This window comes from Mycteria americana, chromosome 1, assembly GCF_035582795.1.
Source record: "Mycteria americana isolate JAX WOST 10 ecotype Jacksonville Zoo and Gardens chromosome 1, USCA_MyAme_1.0, whole genome shotgun sequence".
Classification (NCBI taxonomy): Eukaryota; Metazoa; Chordata; class Aves; order Ciconiiformes; family Ciconiidae; genus Mycteria; species Mycteria americana.
In genome coordinates, this window is record NC_134365.1 from 62885526 (window position 1) to 62907325 (window position 21800).

At 42.8% G+C, this 21800-nt stretch overlaps 1 protein-coding gene across 1 annotated transcript in view; it reads left to right on the forward strand.

The window, feature by feature from the left end:
- The first annotated feature begins 2511 nt into the window (after positions 1–2511).
- LOC142419537 (tyrosine 3-monooxygenase-like) overlaps positions 2512–21800 on the forward strand; it is a 38119-nt gene continuing 18830 nt past the window's right edge. The window contains exons 1-8 of the mRNA XM_075523029.1: positions 2512–2618; positions 3085–3160; positions 4255–4446; positions 5364–5538; positions 9026–9114; positions 12711–12778; positions 13973–14023; positions 17759–17904. Of these exons, the coding sequence (XP_075379144.1) occupies positions 2512–2618; positions 3085–3160; positions 4255–4446; positions 5364–5538; positions 9026–9114; positions 12711–12778; positions 13973–14023; positions 17759–17904 (904 nt within the window). The remainder of the gene's footprint in view (positions 2619–3084; positions 3161–4254; positions 4447–5363; positions 5539–9025; positions 9115–12710; positions 12779–13972; positions 14024–17758; positions 17905–21800) is intronic.

The window sequence follows — 21800 nt, forward strand, 5'->3', positions numbered from 1 at the left end:
ATTGATGCCACATGTCTGATTCTGTGTCCCTTAATGCAGATTTAAATGAGCAATAACTCCAGCCAAAGCAGCATAACATAGACGTTCAGCAAGACTGAGAGATGAGAAAAAGTTAAATGCTCAGTATTTTAAAAGCCGAGGAAATATACTGAAAGTAGATTTTTCTTGCAGAACAAATTAGCTTGTGCATATGTGCTTTAAATAGTACGAATAAGTTGCATTTTAAATAGTACTTCTTAATGGGTGGCTTCTTATTTCCATGCTAAAGAAAATTAAAGTTATCTGGCCAGTGTAACTCCTCTTTGTAAGGTAACCACACAGGTCGATCAGAATTAAATGCCCAGGTAGGGGGGAACGCCCATTTGAGGTGGGTTCCAACTCAAAAAAGGCTGTCTTGCACTGGTTGAGTATAACTCATCCAGACAAGATCATGAAACTGATATATAAAAAAAAAATCTCTTGATGTGTCCAATTACCTAGAAATGTACAGCAAAGCCTTGATTGCTCTACCTTTGTATACTCTGTACATCTTTGTATGCTACTCTGACTAACCTATCCTAAGCTACTCTTTTAAGTAATCTCTTCTATCCCACTGTGGTCACATTTTTTGATGTCCCCATCTCCAGCTGTGTTTCAGGTGACCAAAGAAGCCCTCTCATGAGGCCCCCTTCCTTTGCAGTGACCTTGGCCAAGGTCAGTGATGGTGATGGAGTGGGAGTTGTCAGCACAGGTTACACAGGGAGGTGGTCTCCTCTGGGTGTCTTAAGATGCCTAGATATGACAGCAGCCTTGGAGTAGGGATGCTTTATTCCTCAAAGGATGCAGAAATTGTTGAAAGAGGGATTAAGCACAAGATGACCCCACAAGAGTGCATTCTTTTGAAGTCTGTCTCTTTGCTGCTTCAAACCATTCTGGCAGTTAGCAGACAAGATTTTTTTCATGTTCAAATGTAACCATTTAAACTAACCTAAATAAACAGAAATATTAATGCCACATCCATCTCAAATGAATAGCACTGTGCTCATACAGAGTGGAGATATTCGCGATGGGAACAGATCAAAAATGGGCAGGCTGTTCATGGCGATCAGCCACAGCCTTTTAAAGCACCCACCCCAGGGGCTGTATGAGAGGGGGTGAACCTACTCTTGGAGTGGGAGATCCCAGCCTTCTGCAGGGAGAAGCTGCCTGTCCCCATGGGAAAGGATGACACACTGTGCTCCAGCCCTTGCATAGCCCTTTAAACTGCAGCACCCACCCTGAGACCACTCCTCCTGCATTCCTAGAGCCCCCAAAAGTGCTGAAAGCAGGACTCTGGGATGTCTCAGCAGAGCTGACTTACACCATGACACCATGCTTGAGGCCTTCCTGCGCCTGCCCCAAGCATGGATTCAAGGTGGTATTGGAGTGTCCACTGGCTGGGCAAGGACATTTCACCACCTGCAGAGCCAGGGCTCTCTGTGCTGGTTTTGCAGTGGGCTGCAAAGCTGTGCTGTAAGCTCTGCCTATGCTGCTTCAGCTATCACACTGGCTGATGAGTCCAGTCTGGCTCTATAGAGAAACTCAATTCATACACAGAACCATGATTAGTGTTCTACAAACATATAGAGATGGGACTCTGACACTAGAGCATAGAGACAGCCACAGGAGCCTGATGTCCCTGCTCTGCCAGTATTTGTGGCCAGTGCCTTAAACATGCATCTTGAGCCCTAGGGCTTTCACCTACATGTCCATATGTAGCTGGAGTAGGAGACCTTGTGCCATGTTGCGGATGGAGTGAGAGTGCACTTCACTTGTAAGAGAGAAGCAAAAATATACTTTATTGATATAGAACAGGGAGTTAACAAAGTTCAACACGACAGTGGTTTAACAAGGTTTGATGGCAAAGTACACTTGATTATTTACTGCATAGAGGACAGGGTCAGACAAAACTGTTAGGGAGACCCTCCCGTTGAGTCATGAGATTCAGAAAGGACCCCCTTGCTTTCTAAACTCCTTCTCAGAGAGGAGTCTAGGTGTGGCTGGATCCAATTCTAGTCCCAGACTTGGTCAATGGTTTATGTCTAAAGGATTATACATGCGCAACCAAACCTTTATATCACTTAGCTAAGATTTCCAAGTTTAGCATGCTGTTAGTCACTTACCAAGGATCTGTGTGGCAGGGAATCTCTCAACCTCGAGGAGTAACCTTGAGAGGCATCCCTACTCAAGGGGAGATCCTGGTGTGCAGCCCGCTGCCATGCAGGACAGCTCAATGGGCCCTGGGCTGTCCACTATTTAAGGAGTAAGATGATTAACTCATAGTCACATTTGCATATCAGCAAGACATTTGGATCACTGCTTCAGGAAGCCCTTGGCTACTTTGTTGCCATCCATCCTCAAGGTCTGGCATAAGCTGGATGCAGCTATCAGGACGACTCCCACTGGTGGTTACTGCTTACGCGGGGGCGGGAGCGGAGCACACCGCCACTTGCCATTTGTTGTTTGTGCCATGTCTGTGCCCTGGATGTGGGGATGCATGCACCCACCCTTCATGGGAAAGGCCCAGTTTGGACTCAGATAGTCAGACTCAGCTCAGCTCTTTCTCCTGTGCCCAGCCTTGCCACCACTGCTGAGGGAACGTAGGAGTGGGAAGAGACTTTTTGCCCCTTAAAGCCCACTTCTTCTCCCCCCTCCCCGTTCAGTTTGCAGCTGCAATTCATCCACCTCTGAAGTGCCCCCTTGCCCTTTGGAGCCCCTGGGACATGAGCCGGGCCGGGGGTGGGGGGCCCAGGGCAGCCCGTGGAGTGGAGGGTGCCGCCGCCCGGAGCCAGGCCGGGTTCAGCACCGCGGACAGCGGCCTGCCCCACCCTGCCCCACCCCGCCCCGCCCTGCCCTGCCCTGCCCTGCCCCGCCCCGCCCTGCCCTGCCCCGCCCTGCCCGGCCCTGCCCTGCCTGCGGGAAGACACCTCTTCCCGGGCTGGCACTCATCACGTCCTGCAAAGCCCTCAGTGCCCGAGGTCTGGATGGGCCAATGTTCCTCAGAACACTGAGACCTGCCTGCTGGGCATGGTGCTCCAAAATTTACCTTTGGTTTGTCTGTCTCAGCCAGGCAACAGATGGGGACATCGAGACCTTCCCAGCTGCTCTGTCTTGGACCAAGGGGAAACACGGTGCTGTCATGGTCTCTGGAGAACAAAACTGGTTGCACCGTCTTTAACTTTCCTGGCCAGGGGAGGCAAGAGAAACACAGCACTGGAGCGTGTGACCCAGACAGGATCAGCTAAGGGGCACATCAGAAATGGCTCCATTTGCAAAGGGAGGACAGAGAGGTAGCCTTCCCTGTGGGCCTGCAAGACGATTTTCACAGGGGTTCCAGCACACTGTAACTTAGGGTATGAAGACATAAGTGCTCATACCCAGAAGCATGTTTATGGACGTCAAGGGATGCCATGCCCTGGAAGGAGAAGAGCTGAATCCTCCTTGAGCTTGCCCTGCCAGCTGTGAGAAAGATGTGACCCTGGACTTTTTGAGAGTCCAGTTCACTGGAGATTAAATCACGACAGAAACAAATTCCAACAGAGGAACTTAGCCTAGAGGCAGCACTCGGCTCTTGTGGATATAGGGTAGGACAGGTCAGATCCTGTGGGCAGGAAAAGCTCAGAAGTAGGCAATGAGCTTTGACTCTGGCTCAGGTCTCTCTGGCACTCCCACAATTGTGTCTGTTGGGAGTGGACACCACTTGGATTGGGCTAGGGGTTGGGGGAAGAGCCCCTTTGGTTTCCTGGGGGCATGGTCAATGCAGAGAGGGCCCCAGTGAGGTAAAAGAGGGTGGGGAGGAAGGACAATCTCAGACATTGTGCAGGGCAGTCCAGACTGGGAGATGTAAAAGGGACTCAGGCTAACTGCCTCTCCACAAAGGAGCCCATCTCCAGGGTTGAACGGCTTGCAGACACCTTCAAACAGAGCAGGAGGGCCGTGCTTTGAAGTTACCCAGAGGAGGAGGGTTATCTTGGGCTCTTGCGCATATCCTATGCAGGCAGTTTCCCTTGATGTGTCTGGCGTGGCCAACATAAATGTCCCTACGCCCAACACAGTAGCAATCAGCTTGCCTCACTGCTGTCTGGCAGCTCTGATTTTACCACCCACATAGACGCACTGCATCTCCTGTCCCACCACATCCCCTGGCCATTGCTCTGGGAGAAGCACTCACATCCTCGGGCAGTTTCCACTCAACATCTGACAATTGCAATCCACTCCTCTGTCTCCCAAATGAAGACTGACTTGCTGGGGATCTCAGGCCAAAAGGAAGAGGCCAGCAAGGAGAAGGAGATGCATGGCATAGAGTCCTTGAACAGGCAAGGCAGCCTGGACTCCAACAGGGAGGATGGCAGAGCCACTCTCATCTTGACCCTCACCCTTTGCAACGTGAAGAAGATTGAGCTCTCTAGGGCAGCCAGAGTCTTTGAGGTACAGACCTCACCATTCCCTTCTTCCACTGAGCTCTCTCTTCTATCCCTATTGCCTTCACCTCTCCCACTCTGCATCTCCCCCTCTCTCACCCTTCTCCTGCTCCCTGCTTGACTTATGCCTCCACCCGCCTTCCCCCTTTCTCATTGTCCCTGTTTTGCTACAGCTGCTCAGAGAGGCTGGCCTCTCCAGGTAAAGGAGGAGAGTGCTCTGGAGGGAGGGAGCAGCTGGACACAGTCATTTAGAAGAATCATCATTTTATATAAGGACTGTTTAGAGCAGATACCAATCTGTTATGTCTCTAGCAGTTGTGGTGGCCAGCCACGACTAAACAACAGGCCAGCATTTCAAGCACCCAGATTGTGGGGATGTTAGAAGCCAATGAATTCTCCCTGCATGTTTGGCAGGAGATACAGAGAATACAAGAGCTGTAAACCATACAGGCATTATATATTCTGGGCACTTGAAATACCCTTACCAGATGCTCACTCTCATCTGTGAAAATGAATAACTCAAAAGAAAAGTATTATATTTGTTACTTATTTTTAATCGTTTGCAATTATTTAATGATTATGGTGTTATTAAACATCAATAGATCCGCTTTCATTCTGCTGAGGTCTTAAGAGTTACCCAGCCACTCATTTATTATTGCTGCACAGATGAAATGCTACAGTCAACAGTATCTCATCTTTCATCTTCATCTATCTCTACCTAATTCTACAGTGTTTAATCTTTAGCTCTGCCCTGTATTTTAGCTCCTTCTACACTGGGCATTATTAGGCTTCATTGCTTAACACGCAGTTCTTGTTAAGACCTCTTTTAGTCACCTTTTAAAGACATTGTAGAAGTGTATCTAGACTTACCTGGCTTTTCAGTCTTTGGAGAAGCTTCATCATATGAGCATCTGGCTGTTGCAGATGCTTGAAACTCAGATCCATCACTTTGAAACCAGACGAGCCAAAAAGCCCAAGAACTCCGCTGACGATCTTGACATTTTTGTTGAATGTGAAGTTCACAGTGCTGATGTTAGTATCCTTATCACCTCCTTAAAGAGAGTAGCAGAGGATGTGAAAACTAGCAGAGAAGACAAAGGTAAGAAATGTATGCATCTGTTAGCTGTTTTGTTTCTTTTCGGAGTACGTTTTTTAGCATTAGCTTCATAGTAGTAATTTCATTAATCTGGAAAACAGGTGCATTAATTTTTCTTCACTGCATGACTCTTTTCCCTGAATTGGGACCATTCCCATTGGTGTGGAAAGTGAGGCACTTTGTGATAGCCAGTGGAACTGTGGTGAGGAAAGTGTTCCAGCAAAAAAGGAGATGAGAATGATAGAGTAGCAAAACAAGAAGTTGAGGAGAAACTGGAAACTCCTCAATGACAGGAAGACTGTAGGCTGAGAGCTGAGAGCTGTGCAGAGAACTGACTTCTCTGCAGCTCTGCAGAGTGAACACAGACACTTGATGGGAATGCAGTGATATGGCAGAGGGTCTGAATGTTTCATTTGCTTGTAGTGTATTGCATTTGTTTTGTTAAAAGAAGCAGTAGCTGGCTGTTTATGGTGTCCCAGCTACTGCCATCTGCGTCCAGTAGGACTGTCTGGAGGTAGATTGCTCCTTCACTGAAAAGAGCTAAATGCAACAAGCTGTAAGAAGCTTCCAGAGTGCAAGAGGGAGAGAGGGTCAGCAGAAAGTCTGCAGGTACTGGGCAGGCTGGCAGAACCAGGGGATGACCTTCTTGTAGAGAACAGACCCGCTGCCAAATCTGGATAACAGAGCATCAGGCATTTTCCCAGGCACCTGAAAAGCTTGTTTGGAGGTTGTGCAGCTTCAAAGGTTGCACTTAGGAACAGTATTTCACCTGGCAAAGTGCTGCAAGTGGCTTACTACTGCCTGTGCTGTATTTGGGTCACCATCCCTAGCAGTCATCAGGATGAGAAGTGAGTTTGCCAGAGGTAGACTGGTATTTTTCCTGTTTACAGGCGGGTAGAGGGATCAGTGAGTACAACAAGCTGTTAGAGACCTTTAATACAATCCTGAGGGTGCCAGGGATGCCCCTGATAGATGAGAAGGCTGAGGGTCCAGCTCATAGATTGAGTTCTCTGAATACAGAATTGCCATGAGGTTTCCCACCCTTGACAAGGCCAGGCAGAAATCCCCAGGTCCCTTTTAGCTAATATATTCCTGTTTGGACATCTTTGGGTGTTGCTTGAAATTTACCTTCAGGCTAGTGATGAGAGGCAGTTCATGCCAAGCTGTTATCAGGGACTGCAGGGGTATCAAAAGGGTATCACTGTCATCAGGGAAACTGAAGAGGCAAAGAAGATTTGGGAGCTGAGGAAGCATTTCTTTAGGATTTCCTTGGCGGTTTAGAGGTTTGTGCTCAGAAGTAGCAGTTAGTTTCAGATGTGCTGTGACTGGGATCTACAATAAAAACAAGGGACTGTTAAAAAAGAGTGTGTTTATGGTTAAAGCAGAGGAATATTAGGGACATAATTTTCTTCACATTTTCCTTTTTCTTATGGTTTTGAACAGCAATCAATCATAAAAGTAATCAGGTTTATTTTGGATGTAATGATGCTAGAATTAATATACTTGCCATGCAAATGGCCAGAGTCTTTCTGTTTCTAAGTTATCTCAGACTTACACACAGCACTCCTTCCTTTGTAAAGAGTCTTTTCTCGGTGTTTCAGACCCCAGAATTCAGTAGTGCCATAAGCAGTTCATTTGATTTCAAGATGAGAGGGTCAGAGAGTTGGTATTTGTGACCCACAGAGACACCTTAGGTGTGGGCACCAGCAAGAACTGGGGATTTGGAAGTTTTGGCCTTAAAGCTCTTCGTGTTTTGTTCCTATTGAGGTGAATTTGGGGGTGCTAAAGTGTCAGAGGACTTTCAGCTCAGACAGCCCCTAGGTCTAAGACTGGCTAGTGGCTAATTTTCCTGGTATATCTTATTGAAAGTGGCAGTGCATCTTGTTGAAAGAGACTAGCTGCAGCTTCACTTTCTAGTGAGGTTTGCAGATGCCTGTGAGAGCATTTTGGTAACTAGGAGATATCTAAGCTGCATAAGCTTGCTTACTGGTCAGCAATTTTTTTACTAGGAAGATGCAAGTGTGTAAGTTCTGGCTACCCTTGTCACCTGAAGCTCCAGCTCCTGGATTAATCTATTTTTTCCCATGTGGACTTTTTATTCTTTCCTTTGGAGTTTTTAGGTGAGCCAGACAGGCCTTCCCAGGCAGTTTGCTGAAGGACAGTGATGAGACAACGCCCTGCCCATAGTGGTTTTAACCCAAATTAATTTGGTACTCAGTTGAGAAAAGCAGTGGTTCTCTCTGCTTCCATGAAGCAGAGACAGATGCAGCCAAACTGGCATCTGTCAGCACTATCCCTGTTTTATTGGCTGCATCCATTTCTGTGACCGGCCCAAGGGTTTTGCCATGGTCCTTCTCCTCTCCTTTAGCCTGTCTGCCTTCTCCCAGGACTCAGTAAGGGATAGGCAAGATGTGTATGGGGACGTACACTGGAAGACTTATGATCAGGTACAGGTTTTCAGGAGATATGGCTATAGATGGCAGGACAGGCATCTTGCAGAACCATTGGTAAAGCCAAAGACAAAGGCTCAGCAAAAAAATTCTGGGGTGCCGTAAGTCATCTGTCAGACTAGTATTTCTTCCTTCTTATTGCAGAACTGGCTACAACTGCATGAAAGAACTGGAATTTCCCAACACTGGTGTGTATTTGTAGCCTTGTACCTTTGTGAACTGGCTGTGCCTGGATATAATATAATAGGGCTAAAGCTAAATTCAGTACAGAGATGCCTGGTCTCTTGTCAAGTATGAGATTAAGGTGACCCCAAATGGACCTTTTCTGAGCTGTAACACACTAGGTCTGATCACAGCATCAGTCTGACCTCAGAAAGCAGTATAACTTTTGTCTTTTTTTCAGTATTTTTTTAAATTCATTGTTTATAAATGCTGGCACTTAAATTAAAATGAGCACACTTTATTTTAATTTTAGTCACCAGGAAAGGTCCTCACTTCAGGGGAAGGAAACTGTTTGGAAATTCAGCTAATGCTAGAATAATTTTGCTGGAAAAAAATAAAAATGAGCCAGAAGGAAAAAACTTGAAATCAGGATACTTCTTGGCCTATTTTGTTTCTAGAAATTTCATGTTTTTCTTTTAAAATGTTGTTTTCACTTTTAAAGGTATGAAAATTTAAGACTACTTTTTAGAGAAGATCAAAATATTTTCTTAAATCCAAAATGTAGAAATAAATTTGTTGTGCTGTGTCAAACAGAACATCTCATTTGGCCTAAAAAGAAATGTTTATGCCTTTAAAAATTGTTTCTACTAATTAAAACTGAGAGACTGTCATTGCAAGTTAGTTTCAGATGATTTTTCATTCAGTCTGCCAGACTCGGCAAACAAAGTCAACTACTGACATATGGTGACAAGTAGATATGAATATTCTTAGATATTGATGAAAAGAAAGCTTGTAATCTTCAGCACAACTTTTATTTTCTGTGTCTTTTAAAAATTATTTGATCCTATCTCATTTGACTCTTGCTGCTTTCTCTCCAGTTCCCTGGTTCCCCAGAAAAATCCAAGATCTGGACAAGTGTCACCATCTGATCACTAAGTATGATCCCAGTTTGGACCATGGTCACCCTGTAAGTTTGATGTCACTGCTATTTCATTTTTTAAAAAGAAACTCTCTGTAGGGAAATTTTTGTAAGGAAAATTTCAGGAGTAAAGAAATACTCATGAAAGGACAGAAAAAATGAAGGATCAGATAAAGGCTGATCTTCAGCAGAATTAGGGAGTATAGAATGACTAACTTAATAATGAGAAAAGCTTAAGGGTCCTGATTTGTCAAGGTACATAGGATTAACATCAGACACATGCTGAAGTAATTTTTATTCAACATATTCTTTAGCATGAGTTTACATTTCGTTGTTTAGTTTAAAAAAATCTCATTTATTTTTTCACCCCTGATATATCTGAAGAATGCTCATTTTGTATTAGCTGGTCTACATAAAGGTCAAGTTCCCCAGCCTTCTGCTTTTTTGTGTTTTCTATGTTTTAACCTTTCAGATATTCCATACCTGCATTTTTAATTTTGCATGTGCCAGGAATCTCATTCAAGTGCAGATGTACAGAGGATGGTTATCAGGACAAGTGGCAAAGAGCTAGTCACTAATAAATACCAGATCCTCAGATCCCACAGAAGGCAGTATTATGCTTAAACTTGCAAAAATCAGCTAGACAGAAAATAAGATAAATACATGGCAGCACTGATTAATGGATATAATACCTGGACTGAGATTTAAATGTGACTGGAGAAGCTCAAAAGGTCTAGTGATTTCAGTTGATATAAGCATCTAAAGTTTAAATAGGAAGCAAGTTGGAAAGATTAAAATCCTAATTTACATCTGACTTTTCACAAGGTCTTTGGAGCCAGTATTTTGGCAGTATTTATTGATACTACTCTGCAAATATTGTTAGAATGCTTGTGACGGGCTTTCCCTTGGATTCAGGCAGCAGATCTTGAATGGGCCACAAAAAGAACTTTAGTCATAATAGTTTTATGTGCGTACTCTTAGCCTTGCCATAAGCAGAAACTCTAGAGAAGGAAGAGGAAAAATGCACTGTAGAGTCCTGTTCTAGTGATAGTTAAGGCAAATAATAGTTAAGGCAATAGTTATTATATAGTTAAGGCAATGGTTAAGGCAAAGATAATAGTTAAGGCAAAGTGCTGGAAACAAATGAACACACACTCTTTTCATCAAAGTTTTCTAACTTTAGTACAGATGAGATATGAGTTAGGTACAGACAAATAAGGGACTCCAAAGGGCCATTTGCTGACTGCCAAGGTAGGTCACAGAATTGTTGTGAAGTGTTCTGCCAAACATCACATAGAAGTGATGCATGAAAAGGAAAAAAAGCACAGACTTTGCACTGAAAAATGCAAAGAAGATTTAGAGGGGTGCCAACAGAACATACAAGATTTTGTCATTCTCTTCTCTAAATGTCTGAATTCTATTTAGACCCTTTCACTAACCTACACAATGTTAATGTTAGCTATGTCCAGTTCTGTGTGGTACAAAAAAACTTTACAAGTCTATCTTCCATTTTTGAGAATCACTTATTAAAATATAATGCTCTAGGAGACCTTTGTATCCTCCTTAACCAGGACATAGAATCATAGAATCATTTAGGTTGGAAGAGACCTTTAAGATCATCAAGTCCAATCGTTAACCTAGCACTGCCAAGTCCACCACTAAACCATGTTCCTAAGCACCACATCTACACGTCTTTTAAATACCTCCAGGGATGGTGACTCAACCACTTCCCTGGGCAGCCTGTTCCAATGCTTGACAACCCTTTCAGTGAAGAAATTTTTCCTAATATCCAGTCTAAACCTCCCCTGGTGCAACTTGAGGCCATCTTTCATTCTTCCTCACATCCTTCTGATAGAAACAATCCAAGTATTTGTCATTTTCCTGAGCTAGCTCTGAGGCTGTTTCTCATGAGATAAATGAATGCACACTGGGAATTCTTTGAACTGGACTAAGTTCCCCTCCTACTTTGTCAAATAGAAGGTGTGAGCACTGAAGAGGATGAGAGAGAGCACCGGTGGTGCAGAGTTACCGAAGTATTGAGTGGGGATGAATCTACACTGCAGAATGCAGTGCCGTGTAAAAATACCTAAACTAGCTTGAAACAAGTTAGCTCAGGCACTGAAAATCATTTGCCTGTGGCAGGAGGGAGCACAACACGGGCTCATTGACTGTGCTGCTAAGCAGGGCTCAAAAATGGACAGGGTGGAGGAAAGTATAAAATATGCTGATGTACAGGTAGCTCAGCAGAGATTTTGCATGTATATTTATTACCAAACAGACAGTTTGGGCTGTCCATCTCAACAGCTTCACTTTGTTCTTCACTGTCTCTGTAATGTCCAGTAAAGCAAACCAACGACACCGTGACACCAGTCTCTGGGGCACCCTGACACTTGCTGTAGAGGTCCCCCAGGGAGACTCCTGCTGCTTAGAGGGTGGGTACAGAGCCCTGGGAACAGTAGGGACAAAGCTGAGAGGTCACATCATCAATGTTAGTCTGGCCCAATGGCTTTTCCATGTGTTTTGCATGGACTTGTTATAGCTACTGACAAGCAAGGGTGGCATCTGAATGAACATATTATCCATAACACATGACAAAAATAAACATGTTCTCAGGATCCAGTTCTTTCCTCAGATTCACGCACACAATACTCATTAACTGCACTATTACTGGTATTATTGCTACACTGAAAATTATGTGAATAAACCTAAGGGAGAAATTTGGCTTGTAGTATGCAAAGTGGTTCCAGTAAATTCTGAATATTTTAGAATAATAAATATTTGTACAGTGATGCTGATCAATGCTGCTTTATGAGTTATATTAGTAACACAGTGCCAGATTTCAGGTTTCAGATAATATTCCTATTATTAATGATGTAAAATTCAAAGGAATTTGATTCCACATCTCTATTCATATTTAATAGCTGGAGAAGCCTGCTTGAAGCTCAACTTCTAGTAAACATTGGAGGGGGTGGGGTGGGGGAAGAAAACTCTGGTATTTAGTAAGTAAACTGCCCCTTTAAACAGATACCACTGAATCTGTCTTTATCCTAACACGGTAATAAATGGGCAAGGGGGGATTGAGCTGAAAGCCTCTAATTTCTACAGATTCATTGGTGAAATCTAATGATTTCTAACCAGTGAGGACCTCTTCTTCTCCTGAAGTGCAGGGTACTGTGCAGGTGCAGTGTACTTTCTCTGGCAAGGTGGTACTAGGTTTGGTACCATCATGTCCATCACAGTCCTATATTGCAACCTTCATGCTTAGCGCACGAAATAAATGATTGAGAAATTAGCTCTTCCCCAGCAGAAGTGGCACCCCTATTTCAATTCCATTTTTAATGTGATTTGCATTTAAATTTGACTGTAAGTGCAATGGTTTGTGATGTAGTGTTTATGAACAACTCCAAAACCTTCCCACCAAGCCATGTTACTCTCCTTTTTGGTCACAGGTCCCAAATTTTCATCAAAATGTCACGGATGTAACTGAATTTGGCTTACCGTGTTCATAAGGCTCAAGATTCATTGCCTCAGAAAAAACAATCTATCTGAGGCCTAGTTATTCTGAATGCTTCTGTCAGCAAATTTATTTATGCCCACAAATCTCTCTTAATGTAAAACTTTTTTTGAATTATTTTCTAACTCAGGGATACACCGACCTGGACTATAGGAAACGGAGGGCATTCTTTGCTGACCTTGCCTTTAATTACAGAGTGTAAGTATGAGGCTGCTGAAGAGAGACTTCAGGGGTCCACATGTGCTTTCAGACATCTTTGTGTGCAAGAAATACCAGAGACCTAATCTTTTGTCAATGTATCAATGGGGCTATGTGTTAGAAAACAGAATTCAGCCACAGAAGCTTTCACTCGATAGGAAATAGACTTTTCCCACAACACAGCAAATATACCTTAAGATAAAAATCTTAGGATTGCATTCACATCTCCTTCAGTGCTGCATTTTGTCTTAGCAGAGTTGGTTGGTATGGCTCTTTCATTTCAATTTTGCAGTTCCTTTTAGGATTAGCTCCTGAGCTGAGGCTAATATTTTTCAAGGAACTATAAGGAACAACGTTTAGGGACATACTTTTGACAAAGAAAAGCAATTTACTATTTTGGTTACTTGTTTGACAAAATGTCTCTAGCCATGTATATTAGCTACCTAAAAACCTCTCAGGTCTCGTGTGGGTGACTGAAGACGTTTCTGCCTTTATATGTAAAACCTCACCAGAATCACAGTGTTGTCTGACAGAGTCAGTCAGATGTATAGGTAGAACTGGTTGTGGATTATCAGCCTCGTGGTCTCCAAGAACTGGTGGAATCTCCCACGTCTTGAGAGACTTCTATTTGAGTACAGTTTTCTCACCACCACTATATATCACATCTAGTGCAGCATAAAACAGCATAAAAGCACACACTGAACTGACTCAGAGCTACTGAAGAAGCAACAGTGAGGAAGAGGAGAGAAGACTGCCCACCAGAGAAGTTCGTGATAACCATGCAGTGTATGCCTGGGCAGCTCTCTGCTGGTGAGTTTGTGAATGCTTCTCTGCGATGATACTGTGCTGATCACATCCTCCATGGATGGACCCTCCAGGCACACACTGCGTTTTGATCGCTAGATTGCCTTCAGCAGAGGTAAGGGTAAGCCTGAAGGCCTCTTTTTTCTTCTGTAAAGCAGAACATGGCTCCCTTTCTTACCATATCCCTCTGTTACTTCCCCACACTGGAACAGAGGAGAAAATGCACACATTAGAGCCTACCAAGACAAAGAAGTTGTTAATTATGTACTGTTTTGCTGTTTCTGTCTTCATTACAGCAAATATTCATGGTGCAGGCAAAGAAAATAATACTTGGAAACTGAACTTGAAACCTGCTTTAGACACATGCATTATTTCCTCTCTTCATTACAGAGGAGACCCTTTGCCTCGCATCGAGTACACAGCGCAGGAGACTGCAACTTGGTGAGTTTGTTACTTGTACTCTGACTCCTGGCCATTCCACTGCAGTCCCAGGAAAGACTGGCAATGTGAGACAGTTATAACATTTTAAAACCATATTTATCCAGCTCAGATTTTACACCTTGGTTAAGTGTCTCCTTTTGGTCATTTGTTTTGCAGAAAGCCATTCTCAGGGCTGGTCTTAACTACTCACTTTCTAGAGCAAAATGCATTTTCCTGACCATGTCTCTGCCTGCCAATCCCATCAAGATATCCAAAGCCAGAAATCACGTGGAGCCTATAGCATAACTTCTTCTAACTGACCTCTAATTAACCATAGCTATGGTGGTGACAGAAATATCACCTTTCCAAATCCGTTACCGGGAGAAAATGCCCACTTGCAGGATGGAAGTTCACTCATAGGATGTGGCTAACCCAATGTTCATAGGACAGACCAGCCTTGCTTGTTCTCCTGCAAGAATTCAGTGCTGTTAACATGAATAGGTATCATTCTCTCAAACTGAAGATAAAGGAAATTCTGGAGTACCCTTCCAGGATACATTATTTACACTGTAAAAAGGCATTTGATGTCATATGAAATGATGGCAAGTTACTTTTACATGGGTGCAGCATTTCTTCACTGGGGCTTTGTTTCTCCTGAACATTTGCCTCTCAAAAAAAAACCCCCAAAACCAAAACAACCAACCAAACAACATTAATTCAATTCAAAGTATGTTTGCAGACTTTATGTGAAATATGTGGCAGATTTGAAAGAAAGCAGAGTTCTTATTTCATATACCTCTGTTTCCACTTTCTCCCACTAACTTTAACAAATCTCAGTAAGCAGCAATAATTACACATTTGTATGACAATACAAACATAAGTATGTCCAAATGTCCCAACTAAGAGCAGAGTCCCAGGATTGAGCAAGGTGCCACGTGCACATAATAAGAGAGTCTTTGTTCAGAAAAATTTATAATTTAAATGGAAAACACAGCCTAAAGGTGGGAAAAAAGAAAGAATGATGACCACATTTTGTAACTGTGGAACTGAAAAAGCTAGAGCTTAAGTGATTTGCCCAAAATTATACACAAAGTTTATGTCAATGCCAGGAATTAAATCCATACACTAGATGTCTCATGCCAGAACCTCAACCACAGGGCCATCCCATCTTTTTCAGTGATTATTTTATTTTAAATAAAATCTACCGTGTCATAGAAAGCTTGAGGGGTGTTGCCCACAATCACATTGAAACCTTGCATCCAACTCGTCCAGGCGGTTACATTTTTATTAAGCTCAAATAGGTTTTTATAGCATCTTTCAGTTGTCAAAGATTGATGGTCGGTGTCACGCTCATGATTGCTACCACCAGCCAACAATCTTGGCATGGGATGGTGTGTGGGAATGTCATATTTAAGAAAATTTAATTTTGTGTTCTTTCCTGTTTTTCCCTTTTGTTGCCAACCTCCGTCATTCCAGCCCTTCTCCACCTAGAATTAGTCCCACTGTGGTAACAGAATAGACCTTTAAAGGAGTATCTGCCTATTTCCCCAAACAGCCAGCCCCAGCAACCCAGGTTGTCTTGTTATGTAAAGCTGTTTCCAAAATTAGACCTCCCAATGGTTATCACAGCCCCCTGGGGCTGTGCCCTGAGGTCAGCTGCATTACAGCACAACTTAATTGAGCACTGTGCAATTGAACGGGAAATTTGTAGCACAGACTAAATTCCCTTGGTGTTCACTCTGAAGAGTTGTTGGATGCCTTCAGTTTGTAGCAACATCGTTATAAAAATGAAAACTAATCAAGTGAAGAAATATGACTTTCTGAAAACAGAGGGTACGGATGATCTGAGTTTCTGTTTTCAAGCAGGCTTCTTGGAAGGCCCTGAAACTAAGTAGTCATAAAAGATGTCTTATGGGTAAAAGCTATATAAGAAAAAGGAAGAATCCAGGAGAAAATTATGGGGATGCACCTGTCACATCTTCATAATAAAGCTGAATAGTGCCACTTTTTTCTAAAAGAATACAGAAATGTATGCAAAATAAGGTCATTGCCTTTGAAGTCTTTCAAGTGGCTGGCTGGCTCTATCATTCGTTATCAGGCTCCTTTCTAGAGTATTTCACAGACCGTGCTTTCAGCAGTTTCTCTTTCCATCTCTGGACTGAAGTACCATCAAGTAGCAGCTTAATGATCCTTTGGGTGATAGCACTTCCATATGGTGAGGCATTACACCTATTTGAGACACTACATTAGCGCAAGCTAAATTGTTGTCTGGAAATATCTGCTACTTTATTGACTTTGGAATGAACTTAGATGATTGCCTTAGAGGTACTTAGAGAGGAGGGACACTTAGGTTTGGATAATTCATCACTAGTCTCTGAGACTGCGTACGTTTCTGTGGTAGTCAATGTTTGGACACACAGTAGAATGATACTTTGATAAAAGGGACCATATGTGCAGAATTGTAAACAAGCCTGCTCTCTCTAGACTCCAGTCTTGGGATGAACTGTGTACTGGTTCAGATCCTATGCAATCCCACTGAAGTCAGTAGTATTCTACAGGGAAATAAGCCAGGGCAACACTTGAACTCTAGTCCTCCTCATTTTTTCCTAATTCTTCTATGGAAATGGCCCAGTCTCCTGCGGCTTTTGCAATAGTGACAGCAGCCACTGTTTCCCTCTGTTCTTTTAATTTTTTTTCCTCCTAAGGTTTTCCTCCCCCCTTCATTCTGGTTCATTACTCCCACACTGTGTAAGACATTCGTACAAACGAAGAGAGACATTACCAGGGACTGGCTATCACCTCCATAGCAACAATAGCATCACAAAAAAAATACAATACAAAAACAACAAAAGGTCATTTTCCGTAGCCAGCATTTCCAAGAATGATCTCAATTTTCATAAAACAATGTTTATAAAATTGTTAACACCCTAGGGCCATGTCTGAACAAAAATAACCATTTCTATAAGGTTCTTTGCCATCCTATTACTACTACTTGTTTATTTTGCAACAGCTAAATATATTCCAAACCACAGCTCTAAATCCAAGCACCAATAAGTTTGGGAGAAGCTTGAAGCCTGTGCCCAAATCTGGTTATATATATTTTTCTTCAGCTGGTGTCTTTTTGTATAATGGGCTAAACGCTTCAAGAAGTTGGCATGTCTTTCAAATACATAGCCCATGCCAGGCATTTTGAACTGCAAAAGTATGAACCTCTTTGCCTGTCCAGATGTTACTCTTCAGTATCAGAAAATGTGCTTTTTTAGGAGGAGGTTTGTAAGAGTCAAATATAGGCTAGGCTTCAGCATGGAGATTGAGGGACTGGCATTTCAAGTTGTACCCCAATGTAGAGGGGAAGGGAATACCTGACTCATTCCATCCCTAAACTTCACAACATAGAGAGGGCCACAGCCTCAGCTTTCTCCCTGCGATTTCCCTGGTACCTCCAACACCCTTATACCTAAGCAAGAAACACTTCTGAATCAGGATTAGAGTCCTTTTACATTAAAGGAGGGTGTAGGAAGGGACAAAAAAGATTTGCTGAACAGAACCCACCTTCTAAACGAAAAGTGAAACAAAAACCCCTTATGCTTTGCTCCATCCACCCAGCCATCACCTTCCAAGCACCAGGTGTCCTGAGTTCAGATTTTTAGACCTTTGCCTATGCTGGGGGTTTATGCCTCTCTGTGGATCTGTAGATAGGGCAGATAAGGACTGCTTTATTGAGGTGGGTCATGTTATGTGGCTTTTGCTTTTCAGGAGAGAAGTCTACAGGAAGCTGAGCAGCCTTTACCCTACTCATGCCTGTACCCAGTACCTGGATGCTTTCCAGCAGCTGCAGAAATACTGTGGCTATCAAGAGGACAACATACCTCAACTTCAGGATGTCTCCAGATTTTTAAAAGGTTGGTCACTATGAACCATGGTTTATTCTAGGGTTTCCTGGATATGTTTGTAGACTACATACACACACAAACCGTCTTGTAGGACCCAAGCTGGTGAGCACAGCTGATTAGCTGTAGAGTTGCCTCATACGAGATGAGATGTAGCACAGGGCATTAATACCAGGCATATCCAGGGACCACGCTGTAAGTCAGTTTGTGTTTGCTCTGTGAGTGGCTGCAGTTGGTGTAGCACAAACCAGCTAATTCCAGTACTAGCAGCAGTACAGCCACAGCAGCACACTGCTCAGCATGACTTCAACACACAGGTTTTCTAGGGGTTTGGCTGTATTTTATGCTTCTATAGCTGTGCTGCTAGTAAGACCCAAACACAAGTCCAGGTAGATACCTCTCAAGTCCACTTTTTTTCTGACGCATGAGACAGAATGGCAACGTGTGCTAGAGGAAATGATTTCCAGGAGATCCTGCTAGTCATTCAGCAGCTGCCTTGAAACAACACTCCTTCTTTCTGTCTCTGTGGTCCCACTTGGCACACTAAACTCCTTGGTACCTACCACGTGGCTGACAGGAGAGAAGAAAGGCTGTGATGCTAGTCTGTAAATGCATGAAGATGTGGCCTTAGATGAAAGGACACATAAGATTGCTAGTAGCTGGGGGCTGACTAGCAAGAGGCAGGAGAGGAAGGGAGCCTGCATTATTTTTATGAGGCCACAGGCTGCATGAATTTCCAAGGCCAGGTGCTTTGTGTCAACCAGCTGATTTCCTACAGTTATCAAGAATGACTAAAGAAAGGTGGTCTTTAAAGCCTCCTAGCTCCTTCTCGGTGACAAGGAGATGTGCCAGAGAGAGGAGGACAGCTGATCACTATGATGAAATAAATAATAAAAAGTATGGCTTAACTTTAAATAAATTAAATTTAAATATGATATTCAGGAAATCAAGTGACCTGCTCCATGTATCAGTAAGTGATGCTAGTAAGCTTGAATAAGCTTTGTGTTGCTGAAGAGTTTTCTAAGACATTGCCATTTTTAGGGAAGATTAAGCTGTTTGATGACAAAGTTTTTATTGCATCTTTAGTGTAAGGGGATAGAGGGTTGGCATATGAAAAGCATCTCTCCTGAGCACCATTCCCTTCTATTCAACCATCCATCTTACTTCCCTCCTATAGTAACTGGGCTGATAAATATTTTTTCTCATCAAGTAGTTGATCTTATCTTATCTCATTTACACAGTAGCTGACAGCAGGGAGCTCCAGCAATCATGTGATACTGATTTGATTACCACAGATATTCACATTCTTTAAGTGAATCAGGTGATTTCAAAGTGGGAGAATTTAGGATAATGCAAGAATATCCTGTCATAGTACTGTTTGTATTGCTCATGTTGGTTGACAGGATTTGATTGCCTGGTGTCTGGGCCTGCTCACTTCTTTCATAGGCTCTGGTTCTAAATTTTCTCTATGCCATACAAACTGTCCTAAGCAAAAAAAAAAAAAAAAAAAAGCAGTAAAAACAGTAATTCTGAAAATTCTGCTAATAACGGTTGGGAAGATGTTCACAGTGAGTTTCAATTCATTTACTATAAACACGGGGTGCCTAGTGTAAGCTAATTGTCCAAACTATTCTGACTGGGAATGAGAATCAGGCACTTCAGAGGCATTTTATTCCATCCTGGAATGGGTGTCTAAGGAAAATGGAAAGAATGGCTCTCGGGAGTGGTGGTCCTACCCTCCTTAAACTGTAGATAAAACCTGGATTAGTTTAGCCTACAGGTTTTGTAAAAGATTATGCATAGACGGAACAAAGTTTGTTCAAAAGAACTGTGTAGACACAATTAAGAGTGAGCAAGCTATTTTAGTCCCATTATATGGAGCTTTGAATTGATATCTTACTTCAATGATTCACTCTAATAAGGTCATTTCGCTATGCAGAATACTTTCTAGAATAGCATGAAGATTTACATTATTGTAAGGTCTCTTTGTAACAAACTCAGTTTGAGTCAGAAGCATCTGCAAGGTCTGTAAAATCTGTGTTAAAGACAGCCTCATGCTAAGCAGCCACTGGGTGAGGGGTATGATTTATAAGGAACTCTTCTGATTTATTACTAATTTGGGTGGCTTTTACCACCAGTGTCAGCAAGGCCAGAATTTTTGCTCCTTACAACTCATCAATCAACTGTGTGTTTAGGCTCTTTCCTGTGTTACAGGTGTGCAGTGCTCAACCAACCAAACCTTAACCAAACTATAGGCTGTGACATGTCTCCTAAAATTCCTTGGCCTACAGAGGATGTATTTCAACTACAGCCCATGTGGAGATGTGTAGTACAGTTCCTCCTGTCACTGGTTAGTTCTGGGTCAGCCCCGAACTGTCCCACTCTCCCATTTAGGACATAAATCCCAGCACATATCTTTGCTAAATACTGCCTCTAAGGACCGGACCATTCTTTAGCATATATGATGATAAGACTTTATATAGAATAGAATAGAATAGAATAGAATAGAATAGAATAGAATAGAATAGAATAGAATAGACTATTTCAGTTGGAAAGGACCTACAACGATCATCTAGTCCAACTGCCTGACCAATTCAGGGCTGACCAAAAGTTAAAGCATGTTGTTAAGGGCATTGTCCAAATGCCTCTTAAACACTGACAGGCTCAGGGCATTGACCACCTCTCTGGGAAGCCTCTTCCAGTGTTTGACCACCCTCTCGATAAAGAAATGCTTCCTAATGTCCAGTCTCAACCTCCCCTGGTGCAGCTTTGAAAAACCTCCCCTGGCACAGCTTTGAATATAATAAACTATAGGGATGCAGAGAGAGAGAGAGGGATATCCTGGAGAGAAAGTGATCATGTTATAACCAGCCCACACAGCCAAATAAACTTACATCTCTTTTCCTCAGCAGTATCTGTGAACTCAAGCAAGCAATTCCTTTTGACTTCAATACAAGTTGAACTACAAGATCTGTCTAGTATTACCTGGCTTGCTAGTAAGCCTGGTTTGAACAGAGATGAACTCCACATCATAAGTATTTCATAATTACTTAAAGGGAATTTAAATGGTTAGCCATGTGACTGTTTCAAATGGCAAGTGTTTTTCTAAAGGGTTAACTAGATGAACCTAAGCACATCTTTCTTTCTAGGAAAGATGTTTGGATTTAGGCAGTCATTGTCATGCACAGCTGGAAGAAATTACAGCCAGCTAACTCAAGCAAGCTCACACTACAACGCACAGGCCTGTATACACGAGTTTTTTAGGCCAAGAATTAAGCCTTACAGATCACTTTAGGTCAACTGCTCAAGACCTTCTCTTCAACTCATTTTGATTTCAGAGATCTTTGGGCAGCAGGTCCAATCAACCACACCCCCAATTCTCTACTGATTGCTGGTTTTATTGTGCAGTAATGAAATAGAAGTTCAGATTTTGCAGCTATTACCTTCAGCAGATAACTTTTTCCTATGGCTTTTCAAGGCAACTGGCCAAGTCTGTTCCATCAGCAGACTGTCTGATTCACTGGCCTATATTTAAAAGGGCATCTCAGGGAACATAAGCTGTAATTTTCATTTTCCCTCCTGCTTCTCCAACATGGATGCTAAAGCAATATAAATTTCCCTAGACTCTTTCATAGTCCTTCCAAAACTGAGTTACTTAGTTCTCGTCTAATATATTTTTCAGCTGGTGCAGTTTTCACTTCACTCAGACTGAGAATGTAGCCCAAAGATGACCAGATTCTGAGATTTTCACATTCCTCTGGATTGGCTTAGTATGGCATCAGCAGCAAGGGAGTACCCTTCTTGTGCCAGCTCCTGGCCAGTGCCTAAAGAGACATAGCTGATGGTCTGTCTATTCCCCCAAACACCCTGCTTTCTTGATTGGGGAGGGGGGAGAATAGTAAGCTGCT